The 27,500-nt window shown below is 49.2% G+C and overlaps 8 protein-coding genes across 8 annotated transcripts in view; 5 read left to right on the forward strand and 3 right to left on the reverse strand.

Annotated features, from left to right (window-relative positions):
* Positions 1–2,907: 2,907 nt before the first annotated feature.
* CNBC6910 (hypothetical protein) lies at positions 2,908–5,363 on the forward strand (the record flags this gene model as incomplete). Its single annotated transcript, XM_771209.1, has 4 exons — positions 2,908–2,982; positions 3,076–3,472; positions 3,533–3,786; positions 3,837–5,363. The coding sequence occupies 4 exons, from the start codon at positions 2,908–2,910 to the stop codon at positions 5,361–5,363; spliced, it is 2,253 nt and encodes a 750-aa protein (XP_776302.1).
* A 386-nt stretch (positions 5,364–5,749) lies between these two features.
* Positions 5,750–6,275, reverse strand: CNBC6920 (hypothetical protein; the record flags this gene model as incomplete). Its single annotated transcript, XM_771210.1, has 4 exons — positions 5,750–5,757; positions 5,819–5,943; positions 6,005–6,177; positions 6,237–6,275. The coding sequence occupies 4 exons, from the start codon at positions 6,273–6,275 to the stop codon at positions 5,750–5,752; spliced, it is 345 nt and encodes a 114-aa protein (XP_776303.1).
* Positions 6,276–6,900: 625 nt separating this feature from the next.
* CNBC6930 (hypothetical protein) lies at positions 6,901–10,655 on the forward strand (the record flags this gene model as incomplete). Its single annotated transcript, XM_771211.1, has 15 exons — positions 6,901–7,249; positions 7,299–7,470; positions 7,519–7,585; positions 7,638–7,940; positions 7,992–8,506; positions 8,558–8,839; positions 8,897–8,997; positions 9,048–9,093; positions 9,146–9,217; positions 9,269–9,336; positions 9,392–9,621; positions 9,678–9,838; positions 9,894–10,377; positions 10,431–10,489; positions 10,559–10,655. 15 exons carry the CDS (start codon positions 6,901–6,903, stop codon positions 10,653–10,655), a joined length of 3,006 nt encoding a protein of 1,001 aa, XP_776304.1.
* A 1,391-nt stretch (positions 10,656–12,046) lies between these two features.
* CNBC6940 (hypothetical protein) lies at positions 12,047–14,100 on the forward strand (the record flags this gene model as incomplete). Its single annotated transcript, XM_771212.1, has 4 exons — positions 12,047–12,268; positions 12,319–12,473; positions 12,520–13,078; positions 13,126–14,100. The coding sequence occupies 4 exons, from the start codon at positions 12,047–12,049 to the stop codon at positions 14,098–14,100; spliced, it is 1,911 nt and encodes a 636-aa protein (XP_776305.1).
* Positions 14,101–14,495: 395 nt separating this feature from the next.
* On the reverse strand, positions 14,496–14,955 carry CNBC6950 (hypothetical protein; the record flags this gene model as incomplete). The annotated part of the gene is made up of 2 exons (XM_771213.1): positions 14,496–14,866; positions 14,928–14,955. 2 exons carry the CDS (start codon positions 14,953–14,955, stop codon positions 14,496–14,498), a joined length of 399 nt encoding a protein of 132 aa, XP_776306.1.
* Positions 14,956–17,366: 2,411 nt separating this feature from the next.
* On the forward strand, positions 17,367–19,452 carry CNBC6960 (hypothetical protein; the record flags this gene model as incomplete). Its single annotated transcript, XM_771214.1, has 4 exons — positions 17,367–17,615; positions 17,674–17,714; positions 17,768–18,440; positions 18,487–19,452. The coding sequence occupies 4 exons, from the start codon at positions 17,367–17,369 to the stop codon at positions 19,450–19,452; spliced, it is 1,929 nt and encodes a 642-aa protein (XP_776307.1).
* Positions 19,453–19,922: 470 nt separating this feature from the next.
* CNBC6970 (hypothetical protein) lies at positions 19,923–23,429 on the reverse strand (the record flags this gene model as incomplete). The annotated part of the gene is made up of 8 exons (XM_771215.1): positions 19,923–20,681; positions 20,739–20,861; positions 20,916–21,572; positions 21,618–22,700; positions 22,758–22,850; positions 22,901–23,018; positions 23,105–23,199; positions 23,256–23,429. 8 exons carry the CDS (start codon positions 23,427–23,429, stop codon positions 19,923–19,925), a joined length of 3,102 nt encoding a protein of 1,033 aa, XP_776308.1.
* A 1,256-nt stretch (positions 23,430–24,685) lies between these two features.
* CNBC6980 (hypothetical protein) overlaps positions 24,686–27,500 on the forward strand; it is a gene marked incomplete at both ends in the record, with an annotated part of 5,989 nt that continues 3,174 nt past the window's right edge. The window contains 3 exons of the mRNA XM_771216.1: positions 24,686–25,070; positions 25,124–27,115; positions 27,172–27,500. The exon at positions 27,172–27,500 is cut by the window's right edge and continues 195 nt beyond it. Coding sequence (XP_776309.1) covers positions 24,686–25,070; positions 25,124–27,115; positions 27,172–27,500 — 2,706 coding nt within the window. The remainder of the gene's footprint in view (positions 25,071–25,123; positions 27,116–27,171) is intronic.

Below are 27,500 nucleotides of genomic sequence, written 5' to 3' on the forward strand. Positions count from 1 at the left end.
TTCCCATCTCGAAAATGATTGTGCTCGAAGTTTCAACGGAAGGAAGCTGACAAAAAATGCCGGCCGGAACGATCAAATATCGGTCGATGATGCGCCGTATGTTTAGCATTCCGAGCTACGCGCGACGCAGCCATCATCATTTATTCTTTGGTTTTTTGTTTTCTACAAGACTCGACATGTTTGACACCTGACTCTAGTGGGTCATAAAGCTTCATTGGTTTGCGCCTTTGCCTTATGTCCTGCATAGTGATCGACGTTCGGTTATTTCTCCATACTCGGTCTTCTTTCTCTATCTGGCGCAATAATGCTGCAGATTCGAAAGTACTGATTGCCAGATGGTAGTCTGGTGATCAATGGATTTTGCTTTGAACCAAACACGAGGCCCAAAACGCCACATCCCTCACCACACTTTCCTCGATCCCCCATACTGCCTTCCCTTTGAAAGGGTTGTCACCGTAAATTGGATGTGTTACTCACACATCAAACGGGAGTAGTGCACCATATAATAGTCCCCGACTCACGCAGGAGTCATGTCGAATCACGAGGCGAGTCCTTCGGCAATGAAGACACGCAAGCTTCTTGAGGTCCAAGAGCTGCGTCCCCACAATGCTGCCCAATTGTAAGAACATGAGGCTCAACAAGCAAGGGCCGAAAAAAACAAGCTCTTCAGAAGCGATCAAACAAAAAGGAAAGAGGAGAAGTAATAGCTCGTCGCAGGCCATCTGATGGGAGCTGGTTCGAAACCCGACGAGACTTCACCACAAAACTTGTGGAAACCCCGAGAACCTGCCTTTACCGCCTGTCAGTCCACAACGAAAAACACTTCCCCTGTTGTTCTGTTGTCTAGCCTTTGAGGTCCGTCCGACATCCTGAACAAGTGCACTATTGCTTGCTGCTTGCCTGCTGTCCTACTTGAGGTTGGTACTGTTGTCTTTACATTTACCATATCTCTCTATCAATTCCATCCTCTTGATTTCGTATTTCTCATTTTTACCCAATAATTGTTGATCAGGTTGTATACATACCTAAAGTCTCATTCATTTTGCTACTCGTATAGCTGGCTGTTTCCCAAGCCGTTTCACCCGGTTCTTCAATTGTTCTAGCTTAGTCGCGTTTGTTTCGTTCTCTTTCCTTCGAAAAAGTTCCACCCCTCACTGTCTTTTTTCTGTTCTGGCCACTCGATACCTTTTGAGCCAGTATCTGTACCGAACCAGAGTAAAAGATTATATATCTACATGTAAGCATTCTCTTTGTCTATCGTCTAATCGACTACTAAAAACGCTGTTTTTCGCCAGAGCGTATACAATCTTCCACGCACATTACCGCCTTTTCGGCAGATACGATGCAACGCACCAAACTCCGTACTATGCCATCTCTCGATTCTGGGTATTTTGAACACAGCCCTCCTTCTTCTTCTTCCCCTCCACCAACGGATGAAGAGAAGATGAGTGTACCAACACTAGCTGGTGAGGCGCTGGATTTGTTGGCTAGCCAGGACTGTAAGGTGAGTTTCGGTTTGGAATTGCCAAGATTGGGCAGGAATCAAAAAAGGGAAGAATGAAAACAGTTTTCAATGCACATGTTGTGAATATGCGGTTGAGGAAGACTGCTGACTTGTTTCCTTGCCGTCCTTCTTCATCTCATGACCATCCACCACAACGTAATTTCATCCTCCAACCCTCGTCGTATCCTACTCTTACCGCATTATTCCTCCAGATGATGGCTTTAGGTGATTTCATTGCCGAGCTTCGAGAGGATTACGACCTACGCACGGCCGTAGTTGATGAGGTATTGGAACACATGACTACACACGGGTGGGTCCAGCTTTGGAAGAGGAAAGGGACGGAAGAAGCTTGGATTAGTGTTACGGAAGACTAGAACACAATTCATCCTCGAAGGACACAAACTATATTGTTTATACCTGCATTGTAATTGATGGGCGGGGTCTTCGAGAGCGACGAGCGGGTTCCGGAGGATCGACAATCAGAAGTCAAATAAGAAAGAAGTCTTATGAGGAAGGATCCCCAACCAAGAAGTCGTTCCTAACATCTTTGTAATTTCGTTGCCCAATAGTTTATTTATCGTCATTCGTGCTCTACCCTTTATATACGTGCTTCTTTTCATTTCTCATCGAGCTGTGCTTTTCCTCCCCCCACACTATCAATCATAACATATGGCGCTCACATTGGTAGATATTTTCCCTTTCATGTGCGTCTGATCTCTTCCCTATTCGCAATACCATTCTGTTCCTCATTATGGATTCTTCTGCTGACCCTTGTTCCCTCACTGCATTTAAAGCTTGAACAGAAGAACAAGAAATGTATAATAAAAGAACTTAATTATTTAAATGCCAAAAGACATCGGCGCACAACATTTAGTTTACGTAAGCGTCTATTCGCGGATGAAATCGTCGTGTAATGTTTGTCGGGTCCGCGGGGGGGGTCGACGACGAGGGGTAAACAAAAACAACAATAACAACGAACGTTTTCCCATAAACATCCATCCTTCATCTCACTGTGTCTACACTTCTCATTATCGAATCGCAGACCGAACCGGCATCCATCTCCGCCAGGGGCAACCAAGGTGCGATTGTAAAAAGGTCGTGTTCACAAGCATACAACAGACTCGACTTTTCGCCTTCGAACTTTGTCAGCAAACGACTCAACGCTGTGCTTCACCATCGTATTGGTTTATGTTTGGCATCCGTCCACTGTTTGCCCTCAAAACAGTGGCAATAAGTCTTAGAGGAGAAGGAGACTGTAGGAAAGCTTAGAAAACAGAGGTTATTACAGCCTGAAGCTGAAGACGAACAACACGCCCTTAACTTCGACACTATTTTGCCTCGTCATCGAACACTATTTGAAGTTCCCATACTTTCATCGCCATCATTCAAATAATTTCTGAAAGATGGCGAATACGAGACCGTATACGCGTGAAGAGCTCAAGTCTCTGAGACGAGCGGATCTTCAAACACTCTACAAGGTATGTTTTTGTCTGTTTACGTGGACAGGTGCGGAGCTTTGCCATCGTGCTATTTTCTAGTGTACGTGATGCTAAAGTACCTTTGATGTGTAGCTACACAATCTGAAAGGGGCAAATGGCACAAATGCGACATTGATCGATACTCTTGTCGAGTACTTTACATCTCCCGCCTATCGTGAAGCCTTCCCGCAACCTACCGGTTCTCAATTATCTCAAGCCGCTACCAAGACGACCACAGCACCCAAACCCGAGAGACTGTACAGGCCGTTGCCTGCCAAAACAGCCACTTCTAGACAGACGGCAGGAGTGAAGAGAAAAGCACCTGATGTGGGGACAAGAACGGGGACAAGGATTGGGTCTGGAACTGCAGGGGGGGCGAGAACAGCTTCAACGGAACATATAAAGCCTGCAGGGAGGAGTAGAAGGGAAGAACGCGAAGTCGAAGCTCCTTCAAGTGTACAGGAGGAAGTAGCAGTAGATGAAAGGCAAGGTACATGGATCGTTCGTGCCCGGGATCTCATGTCACTACTAACAACTGTATAATCTATAGAATTATCATCACTCACCCATCGACCACCAATACCAACGCCACAATCATCGCTAACACCTCAACCACAACAGCAGATACCGCAGCCCCCCACAATAAGTATTGCAGAAGTACAAGCTTTAATATCTGAGAATGACACGAAGTGGCATACCCGCCTTGAGAACGTTGAGAAGCTGTTAGGTGATGAAGTTGAACGGTTAAGAAAGGAAGTTACGGAAGTTAGATTAAAGTGCGAAGAATTGGAACGGGCAGAAAGAGTATGTTATTCGTCATCGATGCTCTGTCTATCCAAGTTGACAATCCACAGATTCGCACACCGCGGCCGTTTCCGCAACTTCCTGGGCCTTCTAGTGGTCCACGCATGCCTGGTGCAGCTGGTTTATCTCAGTCTCATCATCGATCTGTATCTCTCCCTTTCTCCAGCTTGGGCAAACGTCGTTTACCCTTCGAGTATCGGTCGGAAAGTGAGGACGCAGAAGTTAAGAGGGTGCGACACAGCGGACGAGGAGAACCATCCACATCCGCCTCTGTAACTGGTCGTGTGTCAAATGAAACTTCCGGCCAGCCGCGCGCACCTTCATCTCGCAAAGCTCCTTCATCTTTTCCTCCAGACTTCTTTGCCCCTCCTCCGGCTGCTGGTTCATCTTCTACATCCGCATCGCGACCTGTTAGCATCTTACCTCGGACTCCATCCCCTTCCCGTCAGGGAGTTATCCCTGATAACTCTCAAACACCGCGACTTCCTTTGGAATGGCGTGCACCAGAATTCGGTTCGCGCACAGGTACACCGCTTAGAACACCTTTCATAAATGAACGAACGCCCGAGTTCGCTACCACGCCAGAGCCACCTATAATGAGCATGAGTCCGTCTTTAGAGGGAACGGCACTGGGTTCAAGATTGACTCCCGGGAGAACGTTGCTTAGCTTGCATGGATCAACACCCGATCGTTCTGATGAGGACATCCAGGCCGAAGCGTCAACGTCAACTCCAACATCAGGACAGGCTCCCAGCAGAACGGGGGAAGGCATCTCTCTGTCAGCAGTGACAGAGCTTGAGAGGATTGATGAAGGCGAAGAACTGGCTCCTTCACCCCCTGTGCAACATATGTCTCCTGCTGGTCAGCTTCGCTTCCCAGTCGTCAAGCCCCATCCAGGGCTCGGGGTGGGAGTGACTGGATCACCTAGCTCAGGCTCGCCAAAACTCGTACGAAGATCCATATCACAACCCAATCAATCTACTACGCCTTCTCTCCTTGGCCAGCACTCCCTTCTTGCCCCCCCTGCTCTCATTTCCCGCGGCTCTCGCGCCGGATCTGAACGACCTGCGGTCCCTAGCCGGGCTTTCACCCAATCTCCACCTCCCCGTCCTCGGTCTGCCTCTGCAATGTATCGTTCTTCCTATGGTCGATCCGTTTCTGCGTCTTCATCCCGCCACGCTTCCCCCCTACCCAGTACGATCATCCCTACTGAAGTTGCTCCGCAGGTCCGGTCCGCTTCGGCAGACTATATGCGCATCGCAATGTTTGGTTTAGAAGGCGCGTCTCTTGACTCTATTGATTACGCCGACGACCCACTACAGACGGATACGCTGCCTGATGTGACGGAAGATCCTGCAGCAGAGGAAAGAGAGGCAGGACCAAGTGCAGGCACTGGGACGTCTGCGGGCGTTACAGCAGAGAGGAGGAGATGGAGGAAGGTTGATGAAGTAGTTACCCCCGGGCATAGAACATTGTTAGGAACAGAGAGGTATAATGATACGAGGTTTGGGGATATCCCCGTGGGTATGTGGGCCCAGCCAAAGATTGATTTTGGGACACCTGGAGGACCGTTTTGAAATTTATAGACGGTGGTTTATTAAAAAATGGTCTAGAGAGGAAGGTCAAGATCATATGGATATTGATAAAGGGGCCATATATAGTCGTTTTTTGGGTAGTTATTATCATCAGGTGTCTTGTCGTATAATCTCTGTATCAGTAGCTTTGCGCGTAGATATATATTATATATACTAGGATTGAATCAATGCATTTGGTTGAAGGTCTAAAATGGTCAGATAATCAAGTGATCAGCGACATATTTTTATTCTTGTATTATGGGCACCGTTTCAGGTGATGCGATTAAGGTCTTCAACCAATGTTTCCTGCCAATACGCGATTGCTAAATCTCTGCATACAATGTCGTTACTTAACTACAATATTTAACGGCAATCACTCTTCCGACATCTTATGAGGCTGCAAGTACGTCGCGTTAATATCAAAGTTGACGAATTATGAACCTATTGAGAGCACTTACACTTGTTGATGTCCATCTGGGTCTCACCTTTATCGTGCTGGACATTACCAGAGGCCTGTTGAGTCTTGTCGCCGGTGATAGCACCCACGACAGAGTCTTTCTTGCCCTCAAGTCGGTCTCCGACACTACGCACATGTCAAGTCAGCGAGAGTCACAACTATGTCAATCAGTGAAGAAAAGACTCACCCTTCAACGTATCCCTGGGTTTTGGCAGCAGAAATCTCAGCCTCTCCCTTGTCGTGCTGCTTCTGACCGGCAGTGGTCCAAGAAGAAGATTCAGTAGAGCCACCGACAGTAGAGTAGGCGGTCTCAATGGCGTTACCGACGAGGGTCTTGCCGGTACCGATAAGAGAGTTAAGCTGAAGTGAAGAGTCAGTGAATTGGTAGCTGGCGTGACAAAGGGGGGAGAGAGACATACCTGACCGTTGGTCTTGGAGGGCTCGTTAGGGTTAGACATGGTGGATAAGTTGTGTTTGGTCGTTGGTTGTTCGAGTCAAAGAAGTTGGAAAATGTGCTGTTGTGGGAGAAGAAGAAATCGAATCAACAATGCGCTTATATATCATTGAGTGCTGCGAGGACCGGGGATCTCCTCCGCAAGAAGACGCAATAATAATAATCGACTAGCGTTCATAGCTCTCAGCGTAGACCCAACACTGCTGCACGACTCTTCGCCTTCCTGCTCTCCCATGTGACGTCATATCAGAATTCCACTACGTGCCTGTCATTTGCCACTGATAACCATGACGTACATAATGTGAGATCTGCCGTCATCATTTCCTACCCGATTGACCCCGCCGCTTGATTTTGCTTCCGTGATTTTGCTTCGGTGATTTGGTCCCGTCGCCGCCCCTTTTCTCGCTTGTTGACTTGCAACTTTACCGGAGAAAAGGAGCAAGATTGTGCCGGGCCTTCGTCGGACCGTTGGGAACCGGAGTCGTGCACAGTCTTTTTGAGTTGTAAAAGGCGCGGGCGAACGAACAGCCAGGTGATTGATTACTCCCATCACAAATATGAGAAGGAGATAGTGGTGCTTGAGACTCGCATTCTCAAAGTCAAACAAAGGGATTCCTACAAGCCGTACAATGGACCCATATTCCGTCGACTACACTCGGCACTCCCAGTACCAACAGTACAACCCGGTTCGGATAGCCCCAGGTCTGGAGGCTAGTTCTAGCAGGACAGCATCGACCAGTGACATCTATGGCCGGGGAAACAGCGCATATTCCTCCTCGTGGACTGGGGCGAGTCCGGTAGACGAAAGACCTGCCCGAAAGCTTGACAGGCCATGGGAGCATGAAAACGACATAAAAGGGTTGAGCCAACCTCAAGCGTCGGCACAACAGCCCCCTCAGCAGCAACAGTCATTGCAGCCGAGCGTATTTCCTAGCTCCGGCCCTACGGCCAAGAGAGGAAGTAGAGCTTGCATGGCTTGTAAGTGAGCCAGACCCTCTGAATAACATGCTCTTATCTACGGATGTAGGTCGACGGGGCAAAAATAGATGTGAATGGGATCCCGCTGGCAAAGAGACATCATGTCGACGATGTCTCATGAACGGCACACAATGTGTATTCGAGAAGCCGGCAGAAAAAAACGGAACGCGAGCCAGGACGAATAGCAGTGCGGTGGCCGATCATCCAAACGAAGCTGAAAAGTAAGTTAATTCCAAAAGCAGCCACATGCATCAACTCACCGCGAGTAGTCGGATAACTAGTCTGGAGAAGATGGTGGAGACCCTTTCAAGCGGACAAACGCAAATGCAAACCACGGTATATATGGCTTGACCATCCGTATGGTGACACATACTAATTAATCCCGTAGCTTCAACAAATCCTCACATTGCTTCCTCAAACTCAATCTCTATTAACGCCCACAGGACATCCGTCATTCCTTTCGCACAATACCCCTTCTACTGGTGTACCACCTTCGACCATATTCGCCTCAGTATCTCCGCCTCAGACCTTCCATGATGGTGCTGGAATGTCTAGTGTTAGGGATCACGCACAGTCGGATAGACCTCGTTCACCTCAAAATACTGCTAGCGGTCGAGGTATATCGAACTCGACGATGAACAGGGTCAAGTCTGTGAAAGAGTTTCCTCCTTTGCCAGGATTTGCACCTCCAGTATGGTCATCCCCTCCCATAATGTACTGAAATATCGCTAATGACATGCAGAACCATCGTTTCGGTACTTACGGGATCATCCCTCTACCTTCAGCTCCGCCTTCACCATCACGCTCCCGTCACTCTTCCCGGTCATCTTCTTCCAGCCGATCCCGCGACGAGTACTCTAGCGCTTTACCGCATGAAACCCTCACAGCACCTATCCAGGCGTTACAGGCGCTTGCGAATGCCGCAGATCAAGCAGCTGCTCTGGTTGATAAAGATGATGAAGGTGAAAAAGGGAAGTCGACGAGTCAGGAAGTCCGGTCGGATGGAAGTGATGAAGATTCTCGGAGAGGGGAAGGTGAAGCCAAAGGAGGAGCTGAAAGGCAGTGGAAGTTGAACGGTGAGGATGATGAAGATAGAGGAAGAAGTAGGAAAAGGAAGAGAGTGACTATTGATGGACAGAATATTCATTTGAGAGTTCGAAAGAAGACTAGACCGGATCCAACTCCAAGGAACCCGTTCCCAGATGTGGTCACCAAAGGTTTAGTTTCAGAGAAAGAGGCCAGGGAGCTTTGGGATATGTGAGTACCTTTTCTACGCACGGGGAAAGCCGCTGAATGAGTCATTGCCAGATTCTTCTCTGGCTGCCATTACTTTGTACCACTGTGGGACAAGTCTTACGACACATTTGAGACTTATATCGAGCGCACACCATTCTCCACCAACGGTCTTCTCGCCGTAGCGGCCAAAATCAGAGCAGGTAATGGGCCAGTGGATGAGACATTTCATCGATGTTTAGAGGAAGCGCAGGGTATCGCGAGAAGCACATTGTTCGGACCGATAGTGAGAAAGGAGGCGGTGATGGCGATGTTGATATTGAGTCTTTGGAGTCAAAATGGATGGTTGCCTTGCGGGTCAGTCCTGAGCTGTTACAGTCAGGCGTACTTGGTGAACTGACTTGATTGATTTAGACACGCTTTAAGAATGGGGTTGGATATTAACATCCATAGGGCTTTGGACAAGTTGGCAAATAAGGAGGACGGGAGAACAGAAGCTGAAGAACGGGATTTAGGTGAGTTTCCTCTAACACTACTACTTGATCTTGATCTAACGTGGAGACAGTCGTGTCGGCGAGAATCTGGTTAAATTGCTACATGCATGAGCACTTGTCAGTCTGTTCTCGAATGGTTTTACCGTAAACCTAACTGACAGCCTTACAGAGTTAGCCTTGGGACAGGTAAACCAATATTATTACGCGATGATTCCTCGGTAAGGAAGGCCAGGGAGCTTTTGTAAGTCGTAGCTGTATTTGAGACTTGGCTAGGATACTGATTGATTTATAGGGATCACCCAATGGCATCCGATACGGACGTGCGATTAATCGCTGGCGTAGAATTGGTCAACATCAGAAGTATGCCACTCTTCTCTGTCTGGTATGACCAACACTTACATGCACGACCTCTTAGTCACTATTCTCGAGCATCTCACGCCTCTTCATGGTAGTACAGACGCACCTACCATATCATTTGTCAAGAGCAAACTTGCAGAACTTCAAGCGTGGCATCAAGAGTGGTACTGTATTCACAAACGCCGATATGACGATGAGAGTGTGGTGGTAAAATTGCTGGAGACGGAGAGGGTTTATGCGGAGCTGTGGACAGTCTGCATGGCTCTCCGAGGTTGTTCTTGGGATAAGGTAAGTGAAATAGGGTGTTGCATTAGTGAAAAAAAGCTGATTAAACCCCGGTGTAGTTATCGCATGAACAAAAGGAACTAGCTTTTCATGCCAAAGACTGCGCGTGGAGGTGTCTTGAAATTTTCTTGAGATCCGATAATTTTAGGAAGCATTTAAAATATGCCACCCACGACCAGCTTGTGTCAGTTGCATTTGCAGCTGTCTTCCTACTAAAAGTGTAAGCCTTCATTACTTAAATGACTTGGTTCGTCAGATGTTGATAAATGTCATAGTGCGATCCTCTACCCAACATCTCTCTCCATCCCTCTCCTCGTCAGCCAAGTATCTGAACTTGCACACTGCTTATCGGCCGAATGCTTCGCTGAGCGATACGCGCTCACCCTCCGTCTCATGCTTTCCAACTTCCGCCGCACAACCGGTGCCATGTCCACCATACCCGGAACCCCGCGTACGGCAGCTTCAGCAGCCGCAGGAGCTGTCCACGGACTAAGCGGACTGTCTATGACTGCTCTGAACGTGAACGGCCAACTGAACGATGTGGAAGGAAGTTTCCAAAACTTTTTGAGTCTACCTCAGATGGAAAATCATAACATGGAAGTAGGTGGAGAAGGAGAGAATGCGAGTAATGGTATGGGGGCTACAGGTTTTACTGGGACGGAAGGAGATGGGGGCCTATGGGGTATGATGGGTTTGGAAGGGTTTGATTGGCCGACGGAGCTTAGTCCGAGCTCTTTGCCAGTGTGGCTCCAGGATGGGGTGGGTGTATTTATCTTCGTGATGGTTTGGTTAGTGCTAACTACGAAGCGTAGAATGCCACAGATCTTGGCTTACCAGTCGATGGGTCAGACTCCCTCTTCTTACCTGTCGAGTACGTCCTATATATTCGGCTTCACTATAGACATCTAGTATATTCGCTAACCATTGTCGCCTTTTGCAGACTGGCAAACATGTTCATGCCCTCCAACTCTCAGACCAGCGGATTGTACCAGTTTACACTCCCAGATTCTGGCGATGTGGGTACAGAGGCATGGTGATCAGGAATTGTATATCTGTTGGTAGTGTAGGAAGAGTAGCCTTAAAAGGGTGCTATCAGACTGTCGTGTGTTGTAGATGTACCGTGATCTTGTAACTTAGGGTCTGCGTTATGCCAGGAAGCAGAAGAGAGAGGCCCATCTTCGGGAAGAGATAAAGACGAAAGAGTGTTCACCTTTCCACAGCGAGAGGTAGAGTTTTGCCTTTCATTATTCCTCTAGGATCTAATATGTAAGATGTGAGATGCGAGATGATGCGTTTTTAACGAAGGCATGTTGTGTCTATTTAGTTACAGCATTTTCATCTTCCGCTCGTTTCTGTGGCCGAAAATTGTAATCTGATGTAAGCTAATAAGCCCTCCAGGGACAAGGAATTGTTACGGCTCGGTGATCTCTCGTATTGGCCCGTACCGAAGACTTGACCAGCCGCTGGGATCCTACAAGAAGGGTAGTAGGAATATTATTTATTGAGAGAAGCGAGAAACTTGGATAAAGCAGCGAGGCACCTTCTTCTTCTTCTTTGCTTAATCTAATCTAATCTACGTACTTACAAAAACGACGGCGTTATTGTCCACCCTCTATGTCATATTAAATTATGTAGCACATGTAGCACATATATCACAGTAGTAACCTCACAGTAATAGCTGATTATGGATTGTTCAAAAAACGTATGTGAGTGTGCGTACCCATCATATAATATAAATAACAGGTGGGCGTAATTCGACGACGCCCCCTAATAGTAAGTTGAGGAACCACCTTTGCTTACCACGAGGGTGGCCGATATTAACCGGCTCCTGCTTTCGTTATGATGAGTAGCAAGGAACGATCACTTTGCTTGTGCTGCCGAAAACGACGGACATCAAGAATATATAATAGGAAGTTCGTTCGTTGAAGCAACAACTAAAAGGAACGCACTTCCGTACCAGCCACGCCGGCAGGTGCGGGCGCCGTATTATTTGGGTTCTGGAACTGATGATATCATTTCAGTTGCTCTTATGGCGTTCCTGGTTAGTGTTGTTGGCGGCGCCCGAGACTGTCGCGCAGCATAAGGAGCATCGTCCAAGCCGAACATTTCTTGATCATCGGGACATCAACATATCCACTACACACACTTTAGCCTTTGCTAGTGTTCGTCATATGATAGGTTTTTTTCCGAAAAGAACGCCAGAGCCGGCAGCCTTTGGAATACTTATACTGAAGCATGAGGCAGTTGAGTAGACGTTCCCGTATTTGCTCAATTTGGCGTTAGAGACACCGTTATCGGCTCTAAGTAACCGTCACCCGCCTCCTAACTAAGCTGTCAAAGGAGTAAACACAAACCAGGCTACTTCAACGCTCACCAGTCTCAGCCCAGTAGCCCTCAAAACCAGTTAATGCATTCATATCTTACGAGGATGTACACCACCAGCGATTCTACTCAAGCGAGCGACGGCAAGCCTCTCTCATCTTATACCCTCAGACGGTATCCCTGGCGACCTTATGTTGTACCCTTTGACGATATCGTCGGGAAAAAGTACCCTGGTTCCGGCACAAACGAAGATCCATATATCGTAGACTGGCTGCCCAATGACAAGGAAGATCCTCAACAGTGGCCTGGCACTTATAAATGGTTTACCGTGAGTTATGCGTCTGGTACACACGATTCGCTTTTAACGTCTATTTACAGATCTTCATTGCCAGTATGATGACTCTCGCGGTGGCCTTGAGCTCTTCTGCATACTCTGGAGGTGTGATTAGTATAATGGAGGATTTCGGTTCTAGCAGAGAGCTTCTCATTGCTGGTATTTCCCTCTTCGTCCTTGGGTTTGCCTTTGGTCCGCTGTAAGTTGCCCCATTCGAAGCGAAGACTATGTGCTTACCATTTCAGATTATGGGCCCCATTGTCAGAGTTATATGGCCGACGTTGGATCTACATCATCTCCTATGCTCTCCTCACCTTATGGTCCGGCGCCGCTGCAGGCGCTCCGAACGTCGGCGCCCTCCTCGTCTTTCGTTTCTTTGCCGGCTTCTTTGGCTCATCACCTCTTGCCAACGCAGGTGGTACTATCAGCGACGTCCTTGATGCCAACCAACGAGGTCTCGGCATGGCTCTATTCGCTGCCGCCCCTTTTCTTGGTCCTGCATTGGGTCCTATCACGGGTGGTTTCCTTGGTCTGACTTCCGGATGGCGATGGATCGAGGGATTCTTGACCATTCTTAGTGGTGTCCTGTTTCTCGTGGGCATTGGATTCGCCAGCGAGACATATGCTCCCACTATTTTGAGGCGGAGAGCTAAGCGACTAAGCAGAGTCACTGGCGATGTCTACAGATTTAGGGCCGATGCCAAGAAACCTCTCGATGCAATGGCCTTGTTCAAAGCGAGCTTGATTCGTCCTTGGAAGTTTCTCTTCCTCGAGCCTATTGTTACTATCCTTAGTATCTACGTTGTGAGTTAGTTCCCTCGTTCGTGCGAATCTCTGCTCATCAACCATAGGCGCTGCTTTATGGTATTCTCTATCTGTTTTTCGCAGCCTACCCTATCATCTTCCAAGAAGGTCGTGGCTGGAACACTGGCGTTGGAGGCCTCGCATTCCTTGGTGTACTTGTAGGCACCATCATTTCGGTCGCCGTCTCTATTCTAGTGGTCAATCCGCAATACGTCAAGGTCGCTAATAAGAAAGGTGGCCGAGCAGCTCCCGAAGATCGTCTACCTCCTGCCCTGTGGGGTGGAATCCTCATCGTCATCGGTCTTGCCGGTACGGCAGCCACTGATGGTCCCAATGTCCACTGGATTGCCCCTATCATCTTCGGTGCCCCTTTCGGTTGCGGTATCATCATCGTCTTCTTATCGATCATGGGTTACCTCGTCGACAGTTACACTATCTACGCTGCATCTGTTCTTGCCGCCAACTCTGTGCTTCGATCCCTCTTTGGCGCTGCGTTCCCACTATTTACAACCCAAATGTTCGATAAGCTCGGCCTGCATTGGGGTGTTGCCTTGCCCGGTTTCCTGTCCTTGGCTTGCGTCCCTTTCACTTGGATATTCTACAAGTATGGCGCTGCTATTCGAGCCAAGTGCAAGTACTCTGCCGATGCTGAGCGACAGATGGAGATGATCATGGCTGCTCGGATGGCTCAGTCCAAGCAGGAAGACGAGGAGGCTAGGGCTGAGGGTAAGGAGGTTATTTATCGCGCAGCTAGCCGACCCGAAGGAGATGAATCGCAGGACGTCCAACCTTCTGAACAAACAGGCGGTTTAGGAAGGAGTCAAAGCAAAAGAAGCCAACATTCCGCCAGTGCTGGCCAGTCTGGTAATGGTGCACCGTTAGACAGGGTCTCCACACACCTTCATCACGAATGGACTGTATATGAGGCTCTTGCCAACAGAGATGAGAATGATTTGGATGATGATGAACGGATCAGACTTGAAGGTCTTCGTCGGACGTTTGGGGATCGATCAGAAAAGTAGACAAATAGGAAGGTGATTAGTCAATATTTCATAAGGATTGTTCGGTTTTTGTGGATAGATTTTCAGGTAGATTCATAATGGTGATTTTCACGACATGCCAGTGTTGACGGAGGGGTGGGTAAAAGATGATGTTGAAAGCCTTAAAGCTTAAGAGGTCAGGTTACAGGGAGGAGGGAGGTGAATCCCGCCCATCACACGGAATGCACTAGGTCGATACATGGTGTACTGTTTGATGTAACGAGGAAATAGTAGGGATGCAACATGCGCCACCGTATCCTGCTCTTCATCAATCAAAATCATGAACGTATCATGAGCATAGTAGGTATCCATCGATATTCATCACCCCTTCCACTTCAAATGTAGTCAGCGAGTCCTTCCAAGTCTCAACCAAAAGGTTATGAAGAACCATGCAGGCTTGAATGACTAGGTAAAGGCGAAGAAGTCCGGTGCACGAAACACACAATACCGTCCCAAAGAACATGCAAAGTCGTAAATGACCAGCTACGTGACCCCAATGTCAGTATGTTCCCGAGCATTCTTGCATACGACACACGAACTTTGGGTGCTTCAGGCCTATAACAGTAAATCAACGAAAATAAACCATCCAATTCCCATTTTCCGCTCATAGTACACTTTCCGGGCCTCGCAAAGGTCATTTTGTTTTTCGAAATACATGGCCTCCCTTCCCCATAGCGGCGCGACGATCGATTGGGCGGATAAGTCGACGGGCAATAGCCTTTCAAGCATACGCCCTCCTTTGTCGGCGCTAGACAGGCATCAGTAACTATGTCTTACGAATGTTCACAAAGTTTTGGGATAAAGCTTACCTAGGACAAATCGGCTCACCATCGTCATCCACCTCCATGACCTCCTCTTCCGCCCTTTGATACACCCACTTCACCTTCTTCCAACAGTTCTCTATTGTCTCGCCCGTGATCCCATTCCAGGAATCATCGGCCATCTCCATAGCACTCTTGATATCTACTTTGTAGCAGAGGTGTGGAGGTACACCCTATTCGTAGTTTTCGAGAGCGAATCGGATGACCTTGGCTCGGTAACGAGACTTGAAGGAACTGATGATTCCCGCGTCCATGGGTTGGACATGGGCAGTAAGGTTAGGTTTGAAGAAGCGGAGTGTGATGTTGGTCAAACCACCAGGATCCTTGTGACCAGAGAAATTGCCGACGTAGAGAAGAATCTTACGGTCGGCCGTACTGCGCCTGATCTTCAGATCCCAGTCTCACAACCACTCGGTAAAGATGATTTGGATCATCCATGCTTTCTTATTGTAAGATTGCTGTCAAATTCGGATCCTTGATCGGTTCCTCAGTTTTAAAATCATCTTTGTGCAACCCATCTAGATCAGCGCCTCCTAACAGGCCATTCTTGGCCAAGCGCATAATCGCAGAAGGAGGTAAGTGTCCTATCTTGCGATGCAGCTCGCGCATTAAGGAATTTGACGCCATTGTGGGGGCGACAATGTTCATGGGTGAAGATAATGATAGGTTGACAAATGGGAGACGGCATACTGATAACCGAAAGCCTTTGGCTCCTTGCGGCTGCCAAAAGCAGTTGGACATCACTAGCAGTGCCGATGACGAGAGGAGGGAGCCTTTCGGTTCCCGTAGCATTCGTGGTGAGGGCATAGCTGATACGCCTCTTATCCGTTTTGACTCCCTGTCATGTACGCCCAATTTCCTGAATTGATATGTCATTCACGAGAAGAACAGTCCCGTCTCATCCATCTGAAAGATGTCCCTCAGCGCAAAACCATCCAGTTCTTGCCTGAGTCGCTCTCTGCGATCGCAGAAGACACTGAAGAGGCCTTTACATGTCTTTTGCGCCCAGACAACGCATTCCTTGCTTTAATTCCCCGCAACCACCCTTCGCTCATTGACCCGCGTTCGTCTTCGCTAATCTTCATCACGTCGCAAAGTTTGATCCATTGTGAACGAATCGCATCACCGTTGATGATCATACCGTCTTCCAAAGCCTGTTCAATCCAATCATCGAGAATCGTATGAGCTTTGGCGTTTGTGGGAGGGCGGTGAATTTTGGAAGTAGATGAGTGACTGGACAGTGCGTAGTCTTCGCGGATCTTCACAGCTTCCTTGACCCAATCAGAGACGCGCCTGTGGTTCAGCCCAACCCCCCATCTGTTCGATATGCGGCGAGCGGTGCTACTGGCATTCTCCAGACCCCGGGTTTCATAGTATTCGAGGGCTTCGCATCTCTGCTGAATGGTGAAACTGGCTTTCTTCTTCGCTGGTTGGGCATCGGCGGCCCCCGACTCATGCTTGCGCTTCGTGTCGGAGCTGGTTCGTGTAGTAAACGTAGGAGGCTTGGATGCAGATCAACGAGCGGAACCGGTAAGGCTACTTTGGCCTGGGAAGCGACGTCGGGAGGCCAGAAGCAAGAGAATTCGAAAGATTTCGAATTTGGCCGTTTGAAATTGAATGACTTTTTTGGTAGCAGTAGAGTGCTAGTAGTTTTTGAATTTTCTTTATCTTTATCGGCGGGCCCCGAGATCGTAGAAATTCTATAAGTTTCTAGATGATTTAAACCTTATTCACGCGGCCGGCGCCCGTCCGTCGTTTATTAAGCTATTTTAAAATCCCAGTGTGAGAAGGCCCTGCCGGTTTTTGCGGGATGTAAGGGCTCGCCCTCCACCGTTTTAGGTCCGCCGTTGATCCGGATTCCATGTGCGTTGTCACATCTTTTTACGGCATCGCAAAAATAACATGCACTTGGCCCCTTGAGGCCAGTGGTCGAGAGACGTGTGGCGATGGTGAACAGCAGGCAGATATTGACATGCTGGGGTGCTGGGCAGCCTGGTATCCGTTCGGCTGGGCAGAGTGGCCACTGTAATGCATGCATGCAGTCTCTTCCCTCACTCTCTCGTCGGCGCGGCCCAACGAGAAAGTCAACCGTAAAATAACAATTCAGTTCGGGCGCCGGCCGCTTGCTTTTCCAGTTGCCGGGCTCGGTCTCAAAGCAGTTTTCCCGCATGCACCGTGTCCTCATGCAACACAATTACTGATAACACCATCATTTCTTATCTTCTTTGTCTTTCTTCTTCATCTTCACCTAAGTTTTTCGGCTTTGCCACCTACGCTTAACGTCCCACGAACACCTCTCGACACCTTCGAATTTCATTTCATCTTGTAAAGCGTGGTGTAGCCAGCAGACCGCACACACTACTGCCTCACACAGGCGACAAACATCAACAGCCCAACCGAGTTTGTTTCAAAGGAGAATCCTACAAGATGTCTATCGTCAGCGACGTCACCCAAGTTGATGGGCGCACCCGCTCAAAGTTCACCGCCGACGACAAACCTCTATCGTCTTACACCCTCAAAAAATACCCCTGGCGACCTTATGTGACGCCTTTCGAAGAGATTATTGGGAAGAAGTACCCTGGCTCTGGTACAAATGAGGACCCGTATATCGTCGACTGGCTGTCCAATGACAAGGAGGATCCTCAAAGTTGGCCAGGCACCTACAAGTGGTTCACCGTAAGTTTGAAATATGCAACAGTATGGCAGTGAGGCAGGAAGCTGACTAATTTTGCAGATTTTCATTGTCAGCTCAATGACTCTTGCTGTCGCTTTGAGGTGAGTCAGCTTGCGGCTTCGACGCGGACGGGCACATGCTCACGTTAATTCAGTTCTTCCGCATATTCTGGAGGTATCGAAAGTCTTATAAAGGAGCTTGGCGCAAGCAGAGAACTTCTTATTGCTGGTATCTCTCTCTTCGTCGTCGGTTTTGCATTCGGTCCCCTTTTCTGGGCTCCTTTGTCCGAGGTCTTTGGTCGTCGGTACATTTACATAGCGTCTTACGCCCTTCTTACCCTCTGGTCTGGTGCCGCCGCCGGTGCTCCTAACGTCGGTGCTCTCCTTGTCTTCCGTTTTCTTGCCGGTTTCTTCGGTTCTTCTCCGCTCGCCAATGCCGGTGGCACCATCTCTGATGTCCTCGACGCCAATCAGCGAGGTCTTGGTATGGCCTTCTTCTCCGCTGCTCCTTTCCTTGGACCTTCTCTCGGTCCTATCACCGGTGGTTTCCTTGGTCTCACCTCTGGATGGCGATGGGTTGAGGGTTTCCTCACCATTTTCTGTGGTGTTTTGTTCATCATCGGTATCGTCTTCTGTGGCGAAACCTATGCTCCTGTCATTCTTCGGGCTCGAGCCAAGCGATTGAGCCAGGTCACTGGCGACGTTTACAGGTTCCGAGCCGACGCAAAGAAGCCTTTGAACGTCACTTCCATGTTCAGGATGAGCTTGATCCGTCCTTGGAAATTCTTGTTCCTCGAGCCCATTGTTACTATCCTCAGTCTTTACACTGTAAGTACAGTTTATTGTAAGAATGTATCACGCTGACGTCAAATAGGCCCTGATCTACGGCATCCTCTACCTCTTCTTCGCCGCCTACCCCATCATTTTCCAGAGCGGCCACGGCTGGAACACTGGTGTCGGTGGTCTCGCTTTCCTCGGTGTTCTCGTCGGCACCGTTCTTTCGGTTCTTCTCTCCATCTTCATCTCCAACCCTCAATATATCAAGGTTGCGAAGAAAAAGGGCGGCCGTGCTGACCCGGAAGACCGACTTCCTCCCGCCATGTGGGGTGGTGTCCTCATTGTCATCGGTCTTGCCGGTACTGCTGCCACTGATGGTCCCGATATCCACTGGATTGCTCCTATCATCTTCGGTGTGCCTTTCGGTTGCGGTATCATTGTCGTTTTCTTGTCCATTTTGGGTTACCTCGTCGACAGTTACACCATCTATGCCGCCTCCGTCCTCGCTGCCAACTCCGTACTTCGATCTCTCTTCGGTGCCGCTTTCCCCTTGTTTACTGTCCAGATGTTTGACAAGATGGGAGTTCACTGGGGTGTTGCTCTGCCTGGCTTCCTGTCACTTGCTTGTATTCCCGCCACCTGGGTGTTCTACAAATACGGTGCTGCTATTCGAGCCAAGTGCAAGTACTCTGCCGATGCTGAGCGACAGATGGCGATGATCATGGCTGCTAGGATGGCTCAGTCCAAGCAGGAAGACGAGGAGGCTAGGGCGGAGGGCAAAGAGGTTATCTATCCCGTTGGTAGCCGACCTGAAAGTGAAGTGCAAGATGTCCAGCCCGCTGAACAAGAAGGCGGACTGGGCAAAGTCGTGAGCAGGGCGGGTGAGTACACCGGTCCTCATTCCAATGGCGGTGCGCCTCTCGCCAGGGTTCCTACGCATCTCCACCATGAGTGGACCATCTATGAGGCTCTTGCCGATAGGGACGAAAATGATCTTCAGGATGATGAGCGCATTAAGCTCCAGGATATGCACACCAAGTTTGATAACAAGTTGAGGAAGTAAGCAAGGAGATCAATTTGGAATTTAGAGCTGTAGATATCTTAGATGGTCGCCAATCAACCAAAAAACTTGTTTAAATATTTCTTATGCAACTATAATTTCAGGGTTACTGGATCACGTACATGTATCGCAGTGCGTTGATTCGGCTCTGTCCAAGGATACGATGATGTTAGTGAGAAAGAAACCTTTCAAAGCCCAACTTCTTCACCCCTGCTTTGAACGTACGACGATGACTCCAAACAGCATCGAGCGTGCAGGGGAATGTGGTGCCTAAAAATGAGAATCAAGTTCGGGCAGTTTCTGCAAACAAAAAATTGTGCATACAGCCACGATGAAAATGTCAAGCGTCGATAATAATAGAAAGAAAAGTATTCAACCATCTCTTCCTTCCTTTTTATGTAGTGACATATCAACAATTATTTTCTTTCCCACCTCCCTGCCTCTTATTTCTAGCTCATTTATGCTTTATTATTCTACTGCTGACGAGTGTCTTGCAATCTCGGATCTGGAGGTACATGTCCGACTGCACCGGCCTGCATCTGAGGCTGGTGTGGGTATCTAGCAGTGGTGGGCAGATGAGAGGGCATCAGATGGGCTTGATGCACTTGTATAGGGCGTGGGGCCTGTGTTTGTATTTGCGGATGAGAGTACGCGGTGGGCGGATAGGCTGCTCCAGATGAAGGTGAAGGGGCAAGAGATGAATATTGGGGCGCGGTCGGATACGCGTGTGCCTGCACATGAGGACTGGCATATCCCGGCGTGACACCTGTCGGAGAGGGGGCATATCCTTCAGCCGACGCTCGTCGATTGTTTCCTTGTCCCGAAATCCTTCGCTCCTGGTGCGGCTGATGCTGATGATGTGGCTGAGGGGCAGTGGTGTCATGTCGCGGGTCACCGGGGGGATAGTACACGGCGTATCCAGCAGGTTGAGCGGGCGATCGAGATTCAGGAGGGTAAGGAAGGTAATACTGTCCCGCCTGAAGAGGTGGGGGTGGAGGACGGCTAGGGTTGAGGAGTGGTTGAGGTCCGGGGGCTGAACCAGGGAGAATGGGGTAAGGCGGGCTTTGCTGTTGCTGATGCGCAGAGTGAGGGCGAGGGTGAGGGTAAGGGTGAGGAGGTGTAGGGCGAGGGGCGAGAGGGGAAGGGATAACGGGTATCGGGCGACTGTTGGCGTGCGTGAGCGACTCTATTCGAAGACGCTTGTTTGCCGCCCTCTGTTGACATTCCTTGCACTGCATTGAACATCGAGTGAGCTTCATCGCAGTAGCAACGAAAGCGATTGTACTCACCGTAAAGTCCACCTTACTCCAATTCCTCCTGACACGTCCTTGACTGCGGTCTAGCCTGTCGAGACACTCTACGTGCTGCCATTTACCGCACTCATCGCAAGATACGAGATCCTTGTCTCCATCCTATTGGTTCTCAGTCCGCTGTCTGGCTGTTGAGGCTGCAGTAACAAAACTTACAATGTTCCAACCGTGCATCCCGCATACCTCACATCCAAGCTCCCATCTATTACCTGCAACAGCTTTACCCGCTCCCACTTTACTCTTTTGATTGGTGGTTTCACCCATATGACTGGGCGTCATGGTCCTACTCCTTCTGCTGGGTGCTTGACTGCTCTCATCTTCACTATCATCACTGACGATTTCCCCTTCTCTTCTCCTCTTTCTCTTTTCTCTCCTCCTCTCTTCCTTCTCTTTCGCTTTTTGCTCTTCTTCCGCTTTTCTTAAGGCCGCTTCTTCTCGCGCTTGCGCCCTCTCCTCTCTTTCTTTTAATCTATCTTCCCTCGCCTTCTCTCTCGCTAGCGCTTCTGCTTCCTCCTTGGCCTTCCTCATTTCCTCCTTCCTCGTCCGCTCCATCCTCTCCTCCATTTCACGCTGCGCCTGCTCCCTACGCACAGCTTCTTCCTTCTCAAGCTCCTTGGTGGCTATTCGTGACGAACGTTTACGGTTCAGGAAGGCTTCTTGCTTCAGGCGTTCTTTCTCCTTTTCGGTAAGTTGCTCGATGATGGTGGGACCGACTTGATCGTGAAGGAGTTTGTACAGCGCTTTCTCGTCGGGGTGTTTCGATTTGGCAAATTGTTCAGGGAATGTTCGCCAGTCGTAGAGGGTGACACAGACCTATAGAAACTTAGTGACTGGGTTTTGAGGTGGAAGTATACGCACTGTTTCCCATTCGATGAACCCTTCGGGAAGGTTGTTTGCTTCTTTGATAGCGGCCTTGATGATATCTTCCTCCTCCTCACCATCTTCTTCAGCATCGTCCTCTTCCTCTTCCTGCTTAGGCTCGGTCTCGTCAACATCCATCGCATCATCTTGCTCAACGTCTTCATCAGGGTTATACTCATCTTCCTCGTCATCTTGCTCGACGATGGGCTCGGGATCGGGTTCGGGAAGTTCAGAGAGCGGCGAATCGGCGTCTGCAACTTCTTCTACTTTCTCCTCCACCTCCTCTTTGACTGCTTTCCTACGATTTTTTTTGGGTTGCCCATTCTCCTGGCTTTCTCGGGCTTTGACAGCTTCCACCTCGGCAGCATGTTCCTCCTCATCTGTCAAGTCGCTAAGCTCGCTCTCATCGTCATCTCCCTCCTCCTCCTTCTCTCCATCACTTGCATCTTCAGTGTCTGCATGGTCTTCTTTCGCACCATCGAGCCATTCATCCGGAACTTGCTGCCACTCATCATCCACATTCCTCAACCGCCTGCTAACCCTCGTGCCAAGCGGCAACTGGGTCTTCTTCGCGGTTTTACTCGGCGTCGCCCCGATAGCAGTAGACTGGTCTGTACTATTGCCGTTTACCCCGCTAATCCTCGCGCTGCTCCTTGTCGCCCTCCCATTGGTGGGCGTCCCTCCTGAAGCAGGAGGGAAGACAGCGCCCCGTTTCAGGGCTAGAGCTGTAGGCGTCGGGTTACCGTAGAATGCAACGGGGGCCCGTCGACGGGAACCAGAGATTTCTTCAGGGGGAGGGGTGGGTTCTCTCTTTACAGGAGGACCTTTTGGTCTAGGTGTAGATGTGGACGGTTTGGTTTTAGGTTTTGGTTTAGGGGCAGGTTTCGCTTTGAATTTGGAGTTAGATTTGGAAGTGTTATTGATATTGTTGCGGGCGCGCTTGAGGGCTCGTTTCGCCTTGAGCGAAGATTTCTTTGGAGGTGCAGGAGGGAGGGGTGGTGTACGTTGGATCCACAGGCGGTTGTCGTCGAAAAGCCAGTAGATATTTCCTGATTTATCCCAGCCGACAGGTTCAATCCTCTGCGAGTGTTGAAAGGTGAGCGTTATTACAGGGAGAAAATAGGGCCAGGGACGTACCCAAGACACGGCATCGTCTTCCGTCTTTAATAAACCCCGGAAGCGGGCTGGATCGTCCATCTGCCATTCACATAGTTGGTGGAGAATCCCAACCTTTAATGGCAAATGAGTAGTGTGTCTGGGAGAAAAGAGATTTTAAGTACCTTTTGGGAAAGACCAAGGGCGGCCCATTCAACAGGCTCTTCAACTGTACCTAGTAAAGTCGTTTCGGGAGCTCGTTTGAGGTACTGTTTGCGCAGTTGTTCAAAAGCGTTTTCGGAGCTGTAATGGTCAATGATTAGCATATGAGAGATGAGGATCATCATCCCAAACCATTCGCATGCACACCATTTGGCACATTGACTCACTTGATTTGGCGGTTGTAGGTAAGAGCGAAGAGTAGCTTTGCAACAAGCGTAGGTATCAATGCGGTCTCATCTCCATCAAAGTCCTTTTCGAGTACCTACCCCAGATACATCAGCGATGACACATCTCACCTACGAACTACAGGACACCCACTTCGATGTCCCAATCAAGCAGACCAAATGCATCAGAAAAGGTCGCGATGAACTGGGAAATGGCAGCCCATCGCCAGTCTTTCCGGAGTGTCTGTACGATAGGAGAGGGGGGCGGAGGGGGGCGGAGAGCGTCTACGGGGGCTACCGCCACTGGAGGAAGGGCCTTTCGGGGCATAGAGTAGCACTCAGAAGATGGGCGGGATCAAAAGTGTATTGACAACAGGTGGATGCGCGATGTGGAGGTGAATGATACGCGTAAAGGCGCGTTGGATCGCACTTCTCTGGTGGAAACGGGCGGTCAAAAAGGCGAATAAAAGGAGGATCTGCAGGGAACCACCTGGCCGTGCTTGACTACAGCAGATGCTAGTAAGATAATGTTAATGTATGGCCTGAATTGGAACAAAAAAGTGGAAGATGTGCTTAAGAGACTGACGACGATCTTTGACTAATAACAAGCACCGGGAACAACGAGGACGGGATTATTTATTTACAATGGAACCAGTTGAAGTCGGACATGACCGCTTTTGGCGACTACTTCCTCCGTCCTGAATGAAAAAGACACCAGTCGACGGACGGAAGCAATTTGTTGACGTTGGCATTCGTGTCCAACAAGTTTGATGCGGCCCAACGAAATTTATCGTACATTAGGTTTGCTTCGGGCAGAATTTACTGCGTAAACGTAGCTAGCTGGGTGCATAAAAATACATTCATATGAATGGCATTGTCAGTACGATCAGAATGACACTATCACCGAGGTCCATATATAAATATGTGTTGACTTATGACCGCCGAAACCGAAAGCGGGGGAAAGAAGAAACTGACCGCGCAGGCATGGTGATCTGGATTCAGAGATTCGCTTGTAACTTGGATAATTGTTTGCTTTCTCATCTTTCCACACATCCCACCTTCAGCAAGAAGCAGCGAGGCTTCGTCAGCCATCAATCATACCTCGACACCAAGCCAGTCCAGCCGCTCAACCGTCAACCGTCGATTGCGCAGCTAGAGCTTCATTTTCAAGCTCGTGTGACTAACTGTTCACTTCAACACCCATATTCTCGCCGGCCAGCAGCCATTCTGCCCAAGTGTTTATAGCTATCCCATCCGACCTCTGTGTCTGAAGGCAGTATCACTCGGCTATCCTTCTCCTTTGTCCTTCGCAGCCATCCAAGTGCTCGTGTGACCGAACTTCACGTCAAAGGACCTCCGTGTCACCACCCTCGAGAAGAGCTTCATACTCTGAACTTCAGTTGTTCCACCACCCTCGCAAGCGGAAAGAGAGGCGACCAAACATCACTCCATTCGCATCTCTCTAAGCGACACACCGATCATGAATAACTAATAACCAGTAGGCCCCAGGTCTCTGGTTCAAATTCCTCGCTTCATTCCTGTCTTATCTTATCAATTCAATCAAACAAACCGTGCGCCTGGGAGATGCCCAATATCTCAGAAAGTATTGATAGTGTGATGGAAGGTGTCAAGGGGCTAGTTAATATGGCAGAAGGGTATCTCGCCCCAGCATCTGATGAAGGAGAAGCTTCCGTCCCACCACCTCGACCCCAATCTCAACCCCTACACATACCTTCCACTCACCGCAACACCACATCAAAATTCGCTCTTCCACAACAGAGTCAACTTGTTCAGACTATCGATGTACCTTCCGGTTGGATCCATCTGCAAGCGGCGTATCTTGATGGGGATGGTGGTCAACGGCAAGTGAGGCCGTTTGGATTGAGAAATCTTACAGAGGAAGAGGTGGAAGTAGAAGTGGAGAGTGATTTGAAGCAGCTTTTGTTTTGGGCCTCGGATGATGAAAAGAGTGAGTATTTTTTTCTTCTCTAGAATCCATATCACAGGTTTAACATGGTACAGGCATTCCATCTTCCGCATCATCAACATCTTCATTATCTACCAATGCCGGTTTACCTTCTCTCCAAATAACCATTCCCGCCTCTTCCACTGTCACCCTATTCATCGCATTCCAACCTACCGTCTCCCTCCCCCCTTTCCCTTTGAACCCTCTTCCGCCTACTGGTACAATTGATGACGGAGGGTACACCCCTCGGGTCAAGCCGATCCTTTCTCGCACAAATTCATTTGAATTGTCGCCTGTTGGTTTATCCGTGAGTGATTCGACCGAGTCGGGTCAGAGTCTACAGAGTGTCGCCGGGAATATACGCGAAACCCATGTTGCAAAGAGGCCGGAACCTATCCACCGGGCATTTTCTGTCCATGGCTCGGTGTCTATCCAAGCGATCACCGCAACATCTCATCAGTCCATCGCGCTTCCATTTTTTGCCACAGTCTGTCGCTCAGTGTTTACCGCAGGCCCTATCGAACCTGTATCAGGACTTGTGACTGGTTCACAACAATCTTCTGGTGATTTGGTTGTCGATTTTGGAAGTGAGAATGTTATGGGTAAAAAGTACCACCGGGATATCTTACTCGTCAATCGATCTGAAATCGAACTGGTATGGACAACACACGTGGTCAGTGCGCCGCACAAAGATAGCGTCTGGTTCGAACTGCGCGATTTAGACTCTGAAAATGTGTTTGGGGTGGATCACTCTTCACAGCCAGTACCTCTTCCTGCGTTGTCAAGCCGACATCTCCGTCTATCCCTCCGATCGAAAGCACCCGTCAACGATTTTGAATTTTCTTTCCTCTTATCCAACTCAAACCAAGCGGGTAATATCGTTACTTGCAAAGCTATAGGGTCCATCCTCCCCACTACGGCGGATGACTCGCTCAAAATTCTTTCAGGACCTACCCTCGACTTTGGTGAAATCACAGATAAAGTTTGGGCAAGGCAAACAATTAGTGTGAGAAATGTGGGAGATCGGACGCTAGATGTGCGATTTGGGAAGAGTGAAGGCGTGGAAGTGGTCTTTAGGCTTGCGGGAGTGGCGGGAGAGGATGTGGATGAGGACTTGCCTATCGAACGATCGATGGGTATCTCGTCCGCCAAAGAAAAAGGGTTGGGATTGTCGAGGACGTCCACGAGAGAGGTGGCGTATCCTGCAGACCATCCTCATGTCCACTCAACGTCGTTGGAACAGGGGAAGGACGAAGGAGGGAATGAGAATACAGAGAAATGGAAAGAAAGGGAAATGTCGCAGTCTGGTGGCTCGAGGCCTCTGTCAAGGATCACTTCTCGGACATCTTCCAGCCACCAAGGGCCATATCATCTCGAAGGGTTCGAGTCCGAATCGGAAGATGTCGAAGCGCCGTTCTTTGGAGGAGGAGGAGGTGGTGGTGGGACAGGTAGCGGTGGACAAGATGGTCAACTCAGTTTGTTAGGGAGTCATCCTCGGGTTATGGCGTCTCCAACAATTCCGGCTCCAACAGAGCAGCAGGTTATCCCAAACCAAATTGAGGAGATTACTATGCGTCCAGGGACTGAGTATAGAATATCCGTCCTTCACCGTCCTGCTTCTCTCGGCCCTTCAGCCGCACCTGAAATCGCAGGAACCTTGAGGAAATCATCATTCAAAATCTATCTCGACTCCATCCCTTCCTCCCTTCGCTCATCCCACGCCACCCACACCTCTACTCGTCGAACCATCTCGGCCACAGTGTCTTCCTGTACTTCTCTTATCCGGCTAGTATCGGGCAACGTTGTGGACTTTGGTCAGGTGACAGTTGGTGCGAGCAAGTCGACGACGATAAAAATTGAGAATTTAAGTGAGCTTTCGACAAAGGTGGAGATTGCTGCGATGAGCAAGGTGTTGAGCGTGAATAAGAGTGTGATTGTGATACCGCCCAAGGAGGTAGTAGAGGAAAAGATGGAGTTTTTCCCGAGGAGGATAAATGAGAAATATGAGAAGCAAATCTTCATCAGAAATCTTCTAAACCGCGCAAATGGTGAGTTTGTAAATTCTTGGTCGAAGCCGGTTCTATGTCTAACCTTTAGTTTCAAGATCAACTGGTAGAAATCAAGTCTCGTAACGTTGATGTGTACAACCTCACTCTCCATTCACATCTATACCGAATCCTCACTCCTTCCGGGTCCAATTTCCTCGATTTCGGCTCTGTCGTCATCAACTCTCCAACTGTTCGTATCATCAACATTGAAAACCTCTCTCGAGCGCCTCTAGTTCTTGACCTTTCTGCTTCTCAACCGGAAGACATTGAGCTTTTTGTCAAAGCTGAAGACTCCTCGGCTGCGAAAGCTCTGGCTTCGGGCAAATACGCTGAAGAAGCTCAATCGTCATCTCACGGAGGTGAGAGGCCAGGCGGTACTGGAGAA

Source organism: Cryptococcus neoformans, chromosome 3 (assembly GCF_000149385.1).
Source record: "Cryptococcus neoformans var. neoformans B-3501A chromosome 3, whole genome shotgun sequence".
NCBI lineage: Eukaryota > Fungi > Basidiomycota > Tremellomycetes > Tremellales > Cryptococcaceae > Cryptococcus > Cryptococcus deneoformans.